The sequence below is a fragment of the Cavia porcellus genome, unplaced genomic scaffold (assembly GCF_034190915.1).
Source record: "Cavia porcellus strain 051 isolate PalLab524CR breed Dunkin Hartley unplaced genomic scaffold, mCavPor4.1 scaffold_25, whole genome shotgun sequence".
NCBI classification, from domain to species: Eukaryota; Metazoa; Chordata; class Mammalia; order Rodentia; family Caviidae; genus Cavia; species Cavia porcellus.
Genome location: NW_026947508.1, coordinates 735,528 through 750,929, shown reverse-complemented (window position 1 = coordinate 750,929; position 15,402 = coordinate 735,528). Strand labels below are relative to the sequence as shown.

The following is a 15,402-nucleotide window of genomic DNA, read 5'->3' as shown; positions in this document are numbered from 1 at the left end:
CATGGCCCTTTCCTGGTGGGTGGGGAGCCAGGCTGGACCCCTCCCCACCTCGCTGCCTGCTTGCTGGCGCTGGGGCCTCAGGGTCTCGGGTCAATTCTCACTGTAGGGGGGAGCTGTGTGCCTGTCGCCACAGGATGGACCTCCTGAGCAAGCAGCAGGCGAACGTAGCCGCCGAGGTCGCCCGGGAGAGAGAGTCCAGCAACATGTAGGCACCTGCAGGCTGGGAGGCAGGGGCACAACCGACAGGAGTGGTGGCCACACCTGGGTGTGGACAGAGAACTCCGGCCAACCGAGGTCTGGTGTCCCCCAGGACGGACGCACCCGGCCAGGCCTCTCCATGGGGCATTAAATCTGCCTGGGACTAGGGTGCAGAGGATCCTAGGCCTGATCAGTGGCTCAGAACCCGCTTCTGGGCCCCATATACACACAGCGGACCTGCCCTGCAGCGTCCACGTGGCCTGCCCTCTGGTCAGGATCCCTCATGCCCTCTGTGCACAAGGCCCCACCCAAGGTCTTCCACACAGGGACCCCAGCACCTGCCTACCCTGGCCCAAAGTCATGAGCTCAGGGAGTCACGGGCTCTGGTGAAGGGGTGCTGAGGCCCGGGAGGGAGGCAGGGTCAGGCGGGGCTCAGGTCAGCAGGATGGTGGTGCTCTGGGGCCCCTGGTCCCTCCTGGGCAAGGCTGGCAGGGCCCAGGAACTAGGAATTCAGCTTCCAGACTCCAGGGGAAAAGAGGGCTGTGTGTCAGGCCAGCAAGGCCGAGGTAGCCCCGCCTCCTCCAGGGCCAACCTATGACCGCCTCCCCGCTGCCGCTCTACCAGGGCAGCCGTGGGCCGTCTGCAGGCCGCATCCCGACGCCTGCAGCTGGAGCTGGAAGGCGAGCGCAACCTGCAGTGGAGCATTGCAGCCGAGCTGCAGCAGAGCGAGTGAGTGTGTGGCAGGGGCACCGGGCAGGGCTGGGCTCAGGCGTCCTAGCCGCGTGGTCCCTGAGGCAGCCCGGAGCCGGGCCCACACCCAGTGAGGTCAGGAGCTGCAGGTCCCATGGTTTCCGCTCCCCGCCGGGGTTTCAATTTCTGCCTCTGTCCTTTTCCCTTTCCTGCTCCCTGTGCTTCCTTACCACATGCATCGCTGGTCAGCGCTGACCTGGGAGGAGATAGGCAGGGTGCGGCTCCAGAGACCCACAGCCAGGTCTGGGTCCTGTTTTAACTGGCCCATGGCCTGGCAGACAGGGTCTGGGTTGAGCCCCCCACCAGGTCCCAGGGAGGCTTGGCAGTGGGTGTCGAGGCTCCCATCCACACACTCTGGCCCTGGTTCATGCTAGCAGTCAGAGGAGCCTCGTGGCAAGCGCGGTCCTGGCACTCTGATTCGCTCACACTGTCCCTGGATCCTGTCCCCAAGCTGCCGGCCACCGGCTGCTGCCCATGAGGCCCTCGGGCCAGGCCTTTACCTGTCCATCTTCAGTGCTGCCCTGAAGCTCAAGGCCCACACAGCCCCTGTCAGCCCTGGGCTCAGCACGCCCAGGCTGTTACTTCTCGAGGTCTCTGGCAGAGTCACAGGCTGCACTCAGCCCCAGGCCTGGCTCAGTCCTTCCTGCTCCCCACGGCCAGTGTCATCATCGCTGCGGCTCTCACTATACACGCAGTACAGGTGAAGGGGACCTCTGTGGTCCCCATCTGTCTTGGTCCTCAGGACCCCCAGATCCATGAGCTGCCCCAGCCCCTTCAGCCAGGCCACCTCCTCCTGGGCAGGTACAGAGGACCAGGCCACTCGGAGGGCCTGGCCACCCCACGGGCAGCACCCCACACACACAGGGCCCTGCCACGCACAGCTGTTAGGTCTCTTCCTCTGCCAACCTGAGGAGCTGCTGGTATCTCAGCTCTGTCCATTGGTCCACACCAGCTGGCTCAGCCTGGCCACTCAACCTCACCCCCACCGTGACATTGTCCCTCTGAGCTGTCACCGCAGATGATCCTCCACAGCAGCCTCAAAAGACCCTAAAGGCCACCTCTCCACATCCCTGGATGTAGACAGTCCACCTCGAGGAAAGCCATCCTGATGAGAATGCTGGGAAGGACAGACTGGTTGTGTCACCTGCCGTGCTAGGGAAGCTGACCCCTGACCATAGGATGATTCACAGCCACACTAAGATGAGGCAGAGCGCAGCCTTCTCTTCCATGACTGCAGATGTCTCCACAGTCCAGACGCCAGGCCGCTTGGCCTGGTAGCCCCAGTGCCTGCAGCACCCTGTCCAGGACAAGGGCCACACAAGGGCATCAGGTTCACAACTCACCCAGTGGCAGTAGAGTTGTCACCGTTCCCTGGGCCAGGACAAGGCAAGGTGTGGAGTTTGTAACTGTCAGTTTAAGGCTGGTTTCATCAGGCTAGGCAGGCTCTCTAAAAGCCACCTGGCTCAGCTGCAGGCTAGTGCCAACAGGGCCCCAGTATGGGGTCTGGGACCAGGGCGAGGTTGTTTGGGGGTCGCCGTGGGTGGGCTAAGGCAAGACACTGCCCATACCAGTCACAACGCAGAGCTGCCCAGTGACCACCTGCACCAGAGCCCGTGCAGTGTGCCAGGAATCCCCAGCTCTTGATAAAAATCTCTGCCAGAGCTTCCGAAATTAAGAAACTGGCTGGAGGAGGGGGTACATGCCTGTGTTCCCAGCACTCCAGGAGGCTGATGCAAAAGGTTCCCAAGTTTGAGTCCTGCCAGGGTAACTTAGAGGTTTAGTGGGACCCTGTTGCAAAATAAAAAATAAAATAAATAAAAGAGGGCTTGGTTCAGTCCCCAGTACCATACCATGAAAGAAAGGCTTTGAAAGCCTGGCTTTGTAAAGTCTTCCCCCACATGCCCAGCTCTGCTGAGGCACAACAGCCCCATGCCTTGGGGTGGTACCAGATTGCACTGAGCTGGACCCCTTGGCTCAGGGTGTAGAGGAGGGATTGGTACCCTGAGAGGTATTGCCAGGCTGGTGGGGTCCTGGGGACCAGCCTTATCCTAGTGGGCAGCTGGGAATGTTCAGCCGGGCCAGGGCTAAGCCTCTGGCTATCTCCACTGCCCATGGAAGCATGCATCCTTCCAGAGTCCACATGGGGACCTTGGCCCTGAGGCAGAAGGCAGAGGTCGTGCAGGTCTGGGAGGTGTTGTGCCCAGTGGGGATCAGTGCCTCCAGGAAATGGCTTGGTCAGCCAGGTCTCCCATTCTGTGCACCTGTGAGGACAGCTGGACAGTGCCATGTGAGACAGGTCATCACAGACCTGGAACCTGCCAGAGCCTCTGACATGGACCTGGGGAGTTCAGAACTTGAGGAACACATTTGCCAGAGTCACAGTACCCTCCCTGTGGCACAAGGGACCCCGCACACTGAGAACACAACATGGGGAGAAGCAGCATCTCCCAAATGGCTGGTTCTCTGTAGTCACCGGAAGCTCAGGGTGGAGGACGGCAGTCCCTGAGCATTGTGAACCAAGGTGCTGTCAGGCCAGGTTGGCATGGGGGCACTGTCAGGGAGAACGGGTCGTGGAGAAGAGAAGCAGCCCCGCTCAACACAGGGAGATCGAGGGCTTCACGTTACTCAGCGAAGACGACAGCAGCTCTGCACACAGAGCCGTGAAACCTCAATTGCCAGGACCAAGAGGCCAGTGTGGGGAAGGGGAGCATAAACCAAGCTCCCCAAGGAAAGAGACAGAAAATCCTGGGTGAAGCAGGACAATGGCTCCAGCCACATGTTGTCTGGGACTCATCTCCCAGGACCCAGGAGCCGTCCGGGAATCCGCAGCACGCACTGTCCACCTTGCGGGGAAAACTGGGCACAGTCAAGGGGGCTGTGAGCTAGGCATGGCAGTGCACACCTGCAACCCCGGGACCCAGAGGCTGAGGCAGGAGCATCTAAATTCTAGTACAGCCTGGGTAACTTAAGGATTTGGCATGATCATGTCTCACAAGAAAAGGTAAAGAAGCCTAGGGGTTGAGCCAGGCATAGAGCTCGGTGGCACAGTGCTGCCTGGCACACTCAAGGCCCTGAGTTTGACTCCTGGTACCCCTAAAAAAAGGCTGGGATGAAGCTCAGTGTGAAGGGCCTGGGCTGCATCCCCTGCACTGCGGAGCAGTGGCGGCCACAGGCAGGTCTTACCCCAGGGATGAAGGAGCAGCCTTGGCTCCGTGGTCATGGTTTTCCGGAAGTACTATCACCAGCGCAGGAGCGGAAGGAGATTTTCCTGACGTGATGCAGAGAACCTCAAACTGGCGGAGTGGGAGGATTTGCTTTACCTGGCGAGTGAGGCATTGTGCAGACAACCGCTTCCGTCCTGCCCCTCGGAGAGCCAGAGCGGTGTGGGGTGTGCAGTCACCCCGCTGCCACTGTCCAGGGAACCCTTACCAATGACCACAGAAGCGGCTGCTGCTGCAGCTCAGGACAGGGTCCTGGTTCTCCCTGGGCCTCCCAGCTGGAGACAGCCTGGGAGCTTTCTGTGCCAGCAGCCCAAAGGGCGCTGTGTGTGTCACCATTGCCCAGGACAGATTTCCCGAGAACAGAAGCCAGGCAGGTCCCCTGACGTCCAGCTAGTGTTAGGGCCACAGCCAGGCTCTGAGGCCAGACCAAGCTCCTCTGAGGACTGGCAGGACCCCAGGCCTGCAGAAGACAGTCCCAATCACCTTCCAGGATGCTTCTCTCAGGCCAAGTGGGGCCTCCGGTGGTCAGCTGTCCCAGCTCTAGGCGTGCAGGAAGGGTAGCAATGGGCTGCAGCCTGGACTTTCTCAAGTGACACACATTGAATAGAGGCTGCCTGGCAGGATCTGACCTATCATGGGGGTGTCCAGCATCCCCTGCTGTCCAGGGGGCTGCCCAGACAGGAAGACTGCCCCACAGAGACTGTCCAGTCTCCAATGAACACCTCCTGTCTCCAAGGAGCGCCATGTGGCACCTTGAGATCAAGAAGGGGCAGCTGGAGAACATCTGGAAATCTAACCATGAGGAGGCAGAGGCCAGGGACCAGTGCCTCCAGGTACACGCGGCCCAGCAGCTCCACAGGGAGGAGGAAGCCTCAGGGAAGGCGGAGAGGAACCAGCGGCTTCGGATTCGGTGAGTGGCCCCAGGCAGTCCCTGCATCCTGGCTGACTCCTAGGCACCCAGCCAGGCTCTGCCCAGGCTCTCTGAGAGGCCACAGTCACCAAGGCCAGTGTTGCCAAACCATAGCTCCCCAGGGGCTGGTCCGGCTTCACCCACACTGGCTGTTCCTGGGCCCTCCTGGAGCCCTGGCATGCAGGCTTGGTCCCCAGCATCCTGAGTGCTCCCTCGGGGAGTCCCTCCAGTCCCCATGGCCCTGAACCAGGCTTGTCCCCTGTCACCTCCATCCAGCTGCTGCAGGCTACCCCTGCCCCCGATGGCATCCCAACCCAGCCCGCTGTCTGCCCCTTCTTGCCCGCTCCTCCTGGTCCTCATCACCCTGTGTGCACTGGCCCTGTCCCCTGTCACAGTCCCACTTGCTGGGGCTCCAAGCCTGGGACACCCATTTCCTCTGTGTCACCTGCAGGGACAGCCCTGCCTGCTGCTCCTGGAGGCTCCCGGCCTGCGGAGCCTTCGCAGGGAGCGGCTGCTGCAGGAGCCCCGTCCCCTCCTGTGTTACTGCAGGAAATCCATGCGCACGCAGAGGGAGCTGGGGCTCAGGCACCAGAAGCTGGTGGAAGATGCCCAGAAGAACCACCGTGTGGCGGTGAAGTTCCTGAAGGCCTCCCTGGGCCGGTGGGTTCTGTTCAGGACCTCACTTCCGGTCCTGGCCCCAAGGGATCTGAGGGTGTGGGCCCTCCAAGTCGTCTGAAGTCCCTAACTCTGCTGAGAGCCCAGCACAATGTCATCAGAACCCAGCTAAAATGCCATTTTAGTTCTGAGCTGCTGTTAGCCTTTGGGAAAAGGCTGCAAATCACAATGGGCCCCAGGAGGGAGAAGGCAGCCAGGTCCTCTTCCTGCCGCCCACCGTCCTGCTGTCCTGCCCTGCTATCCCCGTTGAAGGTGTGTCCTTCCCCAGGGTTCGGGAGCGGGAGCAAAAGGCGGAGCTGGAGTCCCGAGAGCACCTGCAACAACGCATGGCGGCTGTGCTGGCGCTGAAGAACAGCATCACCGCCAACCGGGTAGGAGCAGCCAGAGCCGGTCATGTCCCCAGGCCCTGTTGTGGCCTGGGCCCTGCAGTCACTGGGCTGGCACCATGGCTTCCTGCCTGGCCCACACTCAGGGCTCAGTCCAGAGAACAATAGGGACTCCCAGGAACCCAGTACCCAGGGCCAGGTTGAGGTCTGGCCTTGTAGGTGGTATGGGGACCATGGGAGAGAGCACCTTGAAGGTCCAGGCCAGGGCTGCACACCCAGGACTGGGCACCTGGAGGGAAAGCCAGGAAGCCCTGTGCAGTTTGGGGAGATGTCAGTGTGTATGTGCATGTGTGTGTGTGTGTGTGTGCAAGCATGTAAATGGATGTGCATGTGTGCTGGTCTGGGCAGACATCAGGCTGCAGCATGGCCCCTTTGCAGGAGATGCTGCGGAAGTTTCAGGCCTGGGATCGGGCCAGGGCAGAGCAGACGGAGCAGCAGGCCCAGACTGAGCAGCAGGAGGTCCTGGCCCAGGGCCAGGACGCCTTCAAGCACCTTGTCCACCAGCGCAGGCGCCAGGAGCTGGAGGCGCAGAGGCGGTGCGGGCAGTGGGATCCAGTGACCATGGCCAGGAAGGAGGCTCCCAGTCCTTCCTAGCCCTACTCTGTGTGCTGCTCAAGCTTGGCCGTGACCTACCTGACCGGGGCCCCTCACTCCTGCCAGGACCCTTCCTCTGTGCTCTGCCCCCAACTGCAGACCCCCAGGAGCAGACCCCGTATTCCTCTCCCCCAGGGCCTGGGTATGGCTCGGGTGGGATTCTGTTCTCGGCCTCCTCCCCCTCGGGCAGCCACTGTGTTCCCCCCATGCTGCTCTCTGCTGTCCCCCAGGGTTCCCTGAGTCAGGGTCCTAGGGAGGCCAGTCTTCCCTCCTCAGGTTCACACAGTGCCCAGCACCTTCTTCCTGGGGGTCCTGACCCTGGCTGGCACTGCTGAGGGTCAGCCAGGTGTGGCCTCTGGATCCTCATGGGGTGGTGCCTGGCCTGGGCCTGGCACTGGGTGGCACTGAGGTGTGGCAGAGTCCCCGCCCCCCACGCGCCCTTCTCTGAGCAGTGCCTCCTGTAGGGCCTTCGAGGAGGAGCAGAAGCTGCGGAAGCAGGAGATCGTGAGTCGGATCCTGAAGGAGGAGGCCCAGGAGCGAAGCCACAGGAAGAGACAGAGGCCCCCCGCCAAGGCCGCTGCACTGCGGACGCTGCGGGACCGGACCTGGAGCTACATATCCACTTTCTGTGAAGGGAAGGCATCCCCCACAGCTGCAGGACACTCACTGGTGAGTAGAGCAGTGTTTCCAGGAGGGGCAGAGGAGGCCACACAGCCCAGGGTGTTTCCCTTGAACGTACCGTGAACGTCCTCTGCAACCCTGAGAGGGGCGACTCTACCCAGGGGTCCCAACCCCCTCCCTTGTCCTCTTCCCCCAGAAGCCTTCCAGCCACCCAGTGCCTGCCCCCCACCCATCCCTCCACTGCAACTGCTATCTGTCCTGGGTTCGGGGCCTCCGTCTGTAAGGTGATGCCCCAGGAGGATAGGCCCTCGCTCACCTGAGCCCCAAGCTCTCCCTGGGGTGCTATCGCACAGCCCTCTCAGCTTAGCTCACAGCAGCCTGGGATAAGGACCAGGTGGGGAGGGGACAGCGCCTCCTCCGGCCAGAATACCCCCGTCACTATGACTCGCCATCTGGGGCATCTGTGCACTCTGCTGAGCTTGCAGAAACCCTCCAGCAGCCCACGCAAATGAGCGCCTTCTATTTTAAGAAGTGTCGAACGTTCCGGGTGCATGCGGGGCCTCATCCCAGTGCAGCGCAGAGGAGCCAGAGACGCAGGGTCACTGTGGCCCAGCTCCTGGGGATCAAGGTGCCTCTTCCTGTACCCGGGCGCCATGTTTCCATGCGCACAGCCTCCTGCTCCTCTCTTCTGCAGGACAGCAAGGCAGCGATAGACCCCATGTCCCTGCTGCTATTCAAAGTCTCCAGTGAATCCATGCAGATGGCTCCTGGGACCACCAGCCCAGAGGAGGAGACGCTGGCCAAGCCAGAGATCCCCGGGCTGTGGAGTGAGGATCTCGGGCAGTCCCAGGTGAGCACTGCCTTCTGTCCTGCCCTCGCCCTCTCAAGCCCTCAACAGTCCTGCACGCACAGCCCTTGCCCGGCTCCGCCACCAGGCCTCCACAGTCAGTTTCATGTGCAGCACTGGAGGTAGGGACAGGAGGACCCAGTGTCACCCATGTGTGCACCATCCAGAAAGCACTGCTAGAGAAGGCTGAGCTTAGCACCCCTTGGTGGCCATTCAGCACTCGTGTCCACCCAGCACAGGGTCCTGGGCTCCCTCCAGAGGGCGTCACCCGCCCTTCAGCTTCTGTAAACATCAGTTACTGTGGCTGTCAGGGCAATACCCTTTGGTTCTGCTGGTTCTGGGGATGCAGAAGGGACAGGCCAGGCCAACTCTCCCCACCCTGGTCCCTCGGGGAGAGGTAGGTACAGATGGGCAGGCAACAGGCAGCCTCCCACCCCTAGAGTCCTGAGCACCACAGGTCAAGCCCAAGCAGACTTCCCATGGCACCACAGGACAGGGTGCGGGCCTGCCTGGGCACCTGGTTCCCCCTAGCCAGAGCTCCATCTGCAGTGATGCCACTGGAGAAGCTGCTTCCCGCCAGACTTTTCAAAAACTGTCTCCCTGACTTGGTGCTCTGGAAGATTCCCCACTACTGTCCTTTCCGGGACGGCCTTGCCTCCTGCACATTTCGGCTTTGCTTCCTCTCCATTCTCTGTCTGAGGCATTGTGCAGAGGCGCTGTCTGGCCTGGGAGCCGCCGTGGCTCCAGACCCCACAAGTGGCCACCAGCACTTGGGGCAGTGCTGGCCTCTGTCTCTGTGAACCTCAGGGGCCCAAGGAGGATGTGGACCGGAAGCCCGTGGGCGGGACAAAGATGGACAAGGACATCCTGGCCCGCAGGCTGGAGCAGCTTCGCAGCAGGGTGGTCCACAAGCAGGTGGCGTCCGGCCGGGAGTTCAAGGGCCGCCCCTTCAACAGCAAGCCCGAGTGTGTCCACTTCAAGGTGGGTCTAGGCCCCCCCCACTGTGCCCTTCACTCTGATGGGGGAATGGCAGTACCTCAGGCCTGGCTAACAGGGCCTCCCCAGTGGCTCAGCAGAAGCCCGGGGAGGCTGGGAAAGGAAGCAGCAATTTTTGCCTCCCGTGAGGTGGCCAAGTCGCCCCAAGGGTGAGACGGGTCCTTGCTGGTCCCTGCTATCTCCCCCTGCTGATGGCCTGTGACCCCGCCTGCTCCTCAGGCAGCCCCGGGGGCCAGTCACAAGGTAAGAGACCAGGAATCCTTCCTGTGTGATATCCACGGCTGCCACAGGCTTGGGGTGCTGAGGTCTCCCCCAATCCTCTAGGACTTTGATGTCGGCAAAGTGTACAAGAAGAAAATCACCCTGATCAATGCCACCTACACACTCAACTACTGCAAGCTGGTGGGCGTGGAGCAGCACCTGCAGGACTTCATCCGCGTGGAGTGAGTGCGGGTGGGACCCCCAGCCTCCAGTGCCCACCCCAGCCAGTCAGGACCCCAGACCCCATCTGTTCCCAGCACAGGTGCCCTCCCAGAGCCTGGCCCCCCTTTTCTCCGAGGCATGGTGCTTCCTGACTCAGCCCTGGTCAGTTCCCAGCCTGCCCAGCCCTGGCCACCCGCTCCTCCCCATCCCTGGAGCCCTGCAAGGTGTCACCAGCCGAGCACCGCCCACCTCTCCAGCTGTGTCTGACCGGCTGTCAAAGCTGCTGACGCCGCGTCTTCTCCGGGTTCTGTTTTCCATTTCCAAAAATTCCACGTCCTTTTTCAGATGAGCTAGCGTTTCTTGACATCGTCTCATTCCTTTCTCGTGTCTGTAATTCTCTGTTTATGTCCGTGACTCTTTCAACTTCACATCTCTGAGAGGCCTGGCTCGGCGGCTCTGTGCGTGAGCATCTGGTCCTGCGCTCCCAAGGCCTCGGATCCCGACCCTCTACCCCGCCAGGCTCCGTCCTGCCGCGTTCTGTGTACTCTGCCACCAGAGTGCTCCCTCCCAGTCAGAAAAGTGTGGCATTTTGTTTTGTTTCATTTTTGAGAGAGTCTCACTGTTTACTTCAGGCTGGCTTTGAGCTCACTGGGCAGCCCAGGCTGGCCTTGAACTAACTCATGCCAATCCTCCTGCCTCAGCCTCCCCAGTGCTGGGATTACAGGCGTGCAGTTTTGGATTCCCTTCCACCTGGTTCATGGGGAGACTGCCAGGGCACGTTTTATATTACGTGAGGATTTAGTTTGTGCAGTTTGAAAGCAAGCAGCTCTGGTAACTTCCAGCATAGTGAAAGGAGATCAGGGCTAAGGGATTCTTGGGCACTCTCTGTCTCTCAGCCAGGGCCCAGATTGGACAGACGCTGCCTTCAGTCCCCCACATCCGGGCCTCTTTTTCTGGTCCCCTCTCCCCCGAGCTTTGGTATTAGAGTCCGACATCCTTGGTCCCAGGCCCGGTGCAGGTCCCAGGAGAGGCCCAGCATCACCAAGTGTCTCCTGCTGCTGGGCAATGGGGGTGGCACGGTACACAGCCCGGGCATCAGGACACTGTGCCCGAGAACAGCAGCATGGAGGGAACCTGGGGCCCAGCTAGGTGTGCGTGGCCGGTGTCCACCCTATAGTGACCCTGCCCATTGTGCCCTCAGCTTTGACCCTCCTGGCCCCTTGTCCGCCGGGATGTCCTGCGAGGTGCTGGTCACCTTCAAGCCGATGGTAAGTCACAGATCTCGCTGCACCACTTTCGTGTTTAATCTCTGAACATAGTCCGGAAATGCAGGTGGGCAGAGTTAAAGGCATCCTGCCCTGCAGGGCTCCTCCTGGAAGCCTCCCGGGGCCTCCCCACATGACAGGCCTAAGGTCACGTGACAGGCGATGATGGCTGCTGTTCTGCTTCTAGATAAACAGAGATCTGGAGGGGCACATCTCCTTTTTGGCTCAGACAGGAGGGTTTTCTGTCCCTCTGAAATGTTCAACAAAGAAGTGCTCTGTAAGTTGAAGTCCTGCCTCGCGCGGGCTCCTGGTGGTGACCCTCTCTGGAGTGCTGGGGCCCTGGGGACCGGGGCAGGCTGGTGCTGGGCAGGCCCAGATGGGTCCCGAGAGCTGCTCCACTAGGCAGCCCTGAGCACCCAACATGGCGCTTTCGCTGTGGTCGAGCCAATTCTCAAACACAGTGAAAAGCAGGAGGAAGACACAGGGCACGCCCGTAGACCCTCTGTCATGGCCAGTGCTGGTCATGTCTGCCATGACGCCTCCGTCTCTCCACCAGTAGTTTTGTGACCCAGCTCACGTAGATTGGCGACCTCCTGCCCCTCAGTGCTGCACCCTGCCCTGGCTTCCCCTTCTCAGTAAACTCAGAACGTGTCACTGCCTCGCACCACAAAGGACTGCGTGGCAAACAGCTCCCAACTCTGCTGCACACAGAGGCATCGAGGTCTGGGCTCACAGCCACAGGCCCAGGCCCATGTGGTCCCCACCCGGGCTGGAGTGCTCAAGGGCCTTCTAGGTCCAACTCTGGGCTTGGGGCACAAGCTCAATCATCCATGGCACCCAGAGACTCCCCATGAGTCCACGTCCAGGTCCAGAATAGAGTGCCAGGGAGCCCAACTCCAAGGTAAGAGGGAGGAGGAGGCGGAAACTTCTCTGAGCCCTGTGCTCAGCACCCACTGCCCTGGCCGCCTTTTATGACCTTCAGCAGCCAGGCTGGATGGAGAGGTGCTGATGACCGTGATCCTGGGTCCCTGGTGGCCAGGGCAGTGGCCTTGCTCCTGCCCAGCTCTCTGTCATAGGATCAGCTGGCCAGTTCCCTCTGGGATATTCTGGAAACGTGTGGTTGCTACTCATGGCTCCCCATGGCCCTCTGTCCCCCTTATTAACTGTCAACTGGATAATAGGTCGCATCAGACTAGAGACCACTGCTGCCCAGATGGGGCTGTGTGCCTTGGGGATGGCACCCGCAGCGGGCATGGGGGTGTGAGGATGGGGGACCCCTTGGGGGCCAGGAGAAACAGCAGCCCCGGATCATGGGCATCAGCTCAGCGTCCAGGGTGGGAGAGGGTGGGCTCATAGCTGACCCCTGGTCCTCAGGGCAGGCAGCAGGGAGCAGGCAAGGGGGACCCTGGCCTCACAGCTGCGGCACCCAGAGCAGCTGCCCCGGCCACACATGGAGGGAATGGCCTGCAGCATCTGCACCACAGCAGCACTGGTGCCTCAGCCCCCCACCCCTGGGCCACCACTGGCCTGCCATCACGCCCACGTGCCCGGTCATCCCTGAACGAGGCTGTTGCCAGCTGGGCTGTCTATTTTAAAACCGGGCCCAGCACCCGGGCTCTCCATCTGCACACCTCCCCAGGACCCCGGGCTGGCTCATGTTCTGGGTGGGCGACATAAACAGCCCTGTCTGTCCCAGCTGCAGCCATGTGCAGTCCACGCCCGGGACACAGGCCAGGCTGTCCATGGCACTACAGTTCAGGGCATGCTCAGGACAGGTGCCTTCACTTCACGTTGGCTCCCAGGGCCACAGTGCCCAATTGCTCACCTCATATGTGATAGGATTATCTTCAAAGAATAAAAGATGCTTCCAAAATTTGAGGAGTATAAGACAAAAGAGGCCTTTATTCCAGGAACACGGGGAGAGAAGACTGGCGCACTGGCCGCTGGAATCTGGCAATCTCTCTCTCAGACACGTGGTGTGGGGGAATATAAATAGCCTAAGCTTAGGGCAGTGCCCTAAGGCCATTAGAGATGCACAGGTATTTCATTGGCACACGTTTGGCGCCAGGGACAGGTTCTTAGGGATGGGGGTATAGGGTTACAGGTAAATCTATAGGGGCGGGGGAGGCAGGAACCCCTTAATTTGGCTGAGGCTTCTCCTGGTTAAAGTGTCCGGTCTGAAGCAGCAACTCTTTCATATCCCGTCTTATGATTATTAGGAAAAGGAGCAAAGATTTCTCTCTGTAACTACTTCCTGCTGGTAGGGGGCGCTGTATTGGAGCCTAGGGGAGTCGACGGGATGAAGGTTGATGCCCAGGTAGACACTGATGCCAGGTGTTTTAGCCAGGACAACTTCACTGGTGAATGTACGTATGTCAGACTGGAAAAAACAAAGAGACATGATGTTATTAGGAGACATGGCACTATTATATTTAAGGACCCAGGTGAGGTAGATAGGAAGGTGCCTTTGATTTCGAGATGGTATTTTATCAGGGTGACGTTGAGGTAGGAACATCATCATGGTGAGGTAGAATTCTGAAAAATAAGTGTGAGGTTATTGAAATTATGAGAGGTGATTACTCCCCCATCTGAAGGCATAAAAGTTAGGAGGGTAGGTGTGTAAAACTTGTCTCCGGTCTAGGAGTTGAGCCGGATAAAATAGGGGGAGTATGGGAGACGGTGGCTGTACCAATATAGGGAAGGTGAGAGCTTAGGCTTTCAGGGATGTCACGTTTAAACAGACAGCTGAGGGTGGAAAGAACCATGACAGTTATCACATAGAACATTATAAAGATGATCTTACGCATGATGTGGGAGTCTCTAGGAAAGACTGTCAAGAGTCCTACTACAAAAATGATCATTAATAGAGCGTAAGAAATTAGGAACCAAATCGGATAACAAAACATGACTTAGCCTGTTAACTGCGGCTGTGAGGCCTTTGTGAAACGGAGACGGGTGGGTGACAGAAGATGAGATGACCACTCAGAATGATCAGATTGGTGCTGGGAGGGCACCTTTTAGCCTGAGTGATGTGAAACCAGGATGGGAGTCCAGCAACTTTGACTGCTGTAGCCAAGTAGACCAGGTAAGGGCCACTCCACCTTGGTTGTAGTCCTGTGGATTTAGAACATTTGAGATAAATTAGATCTCCTGGGAATGTGGGAGGATCTGGTTTGGCCTCTCCAGAGGGCTGTGGAAGGCAGAGATCAGCATGTTGTCGCAACAGGTGTCGGAGGAAGGAGAGGACTGGGACATAGTCAGCCAGGGGAGGGAGATTTTGGGGAGCAGGAAGATTGTGGATTAAGAATGGCCTACCATACATAAGTTGAAAAGGACTTAAGAAAGTAGGAGCCCGGGGAAGTGCCCTGAGCTTGGCTAAGGCTAAGGGCAAAAGTTGAGGCCAAGGTTGGTGTAGTTCTAAACCTTCATCCCGTCGACTCCCCTAGGCTCCAATACAGTGCGCCCTACCAGCAGGAAGTAGTTACAGAGAGAAATCTTCGCCCCTTTTCCTAATAATCATAAGACGGGATATGAAAGAGTTGCTGGCCCAGACCAGACACTTTAACCAGGAAAAGCCTCAGCCAAGTTAGGGGGCTCCTGCCTCCCCCTCCACTATAGATTTACCTGTAACCCTATACCCCCATCCCTAAGATCCTGTCCCTGGCGCCAAACGTGTGCCAATGAAATACCTGTGCATCCCTAATGCCCCTTGGGGTCCACCCCAGACAGAGGCTACTTATGGGCCTCACTCCACGTGTTCGAGAAGAAGAAGAAGAAGGAGAAAGGGAGAGTGTGTTCCAGAGAGAGACCACCGGCCCCGGGGTGGAGATGCTGCGCCCCAGGGCCGGGGGGGGGGTCTCTCCCCGCATTCCCGAAATAAAGGTTACTTATATTTTATATTTCTTATCTTTGCAGCCACCGCCGCCCACTCCTTTCACGGCCGTCCACTCCACTTCTCTCGTTCCTTCCTCTTCTTCCTCTATCCCTTTCTCAAACCTAACAATATGGGGCACCATGCTGGCTTGCTGTGGCCCCAGCTCACTCCAGTGTCCTCCGACAGCTCTCCCTGGACAAGAAGCTCATCAGCTTTGGCAGTTACGTGGTAGGAGAGACCGCATCCCGCACCATCACGCTGACCAACACCGGCGGCCTGGGCACCGGGTTCCAGATCCTCCCAGCCTCCGAGTCCAGCAAGCCTGGTGAACCCCAGTCCGTCTTGAAGCTGGTGAGTGCCCTGCCACTTCTGGCCAGTGGCTGTGGCTCCTCCCAGCCCAGAGCAAGTGTGGGGCCTGGCCCCAGGGCAACCATGAGAGAGGAAGAAGGTGCAGGGGGCTCTCATCAGCAGAATCCTGAGGGGTGATCCCAAGCACAGCTGTGGTCACCACCTCAGAGACAGCAAGACTCCATCCCCTGAGTATGTGGTGATGGGAGATGGGCAGGGACCACCTACGGGGCGACCCCGATGGGGGCGTGCTCTGAGGCACTCACAGGGGCCTGCAGCCCTGGCCTGAGTGCA

At 59.5% G+C, this 15,402-nt stretch overlaps 1 protein-coding gene across 20 annotated transcripts in view; it reads left to right on the top strand.

Annotated features, from left to right (window-relative positions):
- The window catches only part of Cfap74 (cilia and flagella associated protein 74), a 53,276-nt gene that overhangs the window by 19,263 nt on the left and 18,611 nt on the right, over nucleotides 1–15,402 (top strand). For 16 of the 20 annotated variants that reach the window (XR_010042843.1, XM_063235320.1, XM_063235318.1 and 13 more), the window contains 14 exons: nucleotides 107–205; nucleotides 823–927; nucleotides 4,906–5,079; nucleotides 5,629–5,739; nucleotides 6,023–6,125; nucleotides 6,519–6,676; nucleotides 7,199–7,403; nucleotides 8,050–8,205; nucleotides 9,010–9,183; nucleotides 9,418–9,441; nucleotides 9,523–9,641; nucleotides 10,823–10,889; nucleotides 11,074–11,163; nucleotides 14,947–15,111. Coding sequence is in view for 19 of the 20 variants with exons in the window: in XM_063235320.1 (XP_063091390.1) it covers nucleotides 107–205; nucleotides 823–927; nucleotides 4,906–5,079; nucleotides 5,629–5,739; nucleotides 6,023–6,125; nucleotides 6,519–6,676; nucleotides 7,199–7,403; nucleotides 8,050–8,205; nucleotides 9,010–9,183; nucleotides 9,418–9,441; nucleotides 9,523–9,641; nucleotides 10,823–10,889; nucleotides 11,074–11,163; nucleotides 14,947–15,111 (1,750 nt within the window). In the remaining variant the exon portion in view is untranslated. Of the gene's footprint in view, nucleotides 1–106; nucleotides 206–783; nucleotides 928–4,905; nucleotides 5,080–5,628; nucleotides 5,740–6,022; nucleotides 6,126–6,518; nucleotides 6,677–7,198; nucleotides 7,404–8,049; nucleotides 8,206–9,009; nucleotides 9,184–9,417; nucleotides 9,442–9,522; nucleotides 9,642–10,822; nucleotides 10,890–11,073; nucleotides 11,164–14,946; nucleotides 15,112–15,402 lie in introns of those variants that run through there. The other 4 variants (XM_063235322.1, XM_063235317.1, XM_063235308.1 and 1 more) reach the window with 4 other exon arrangements.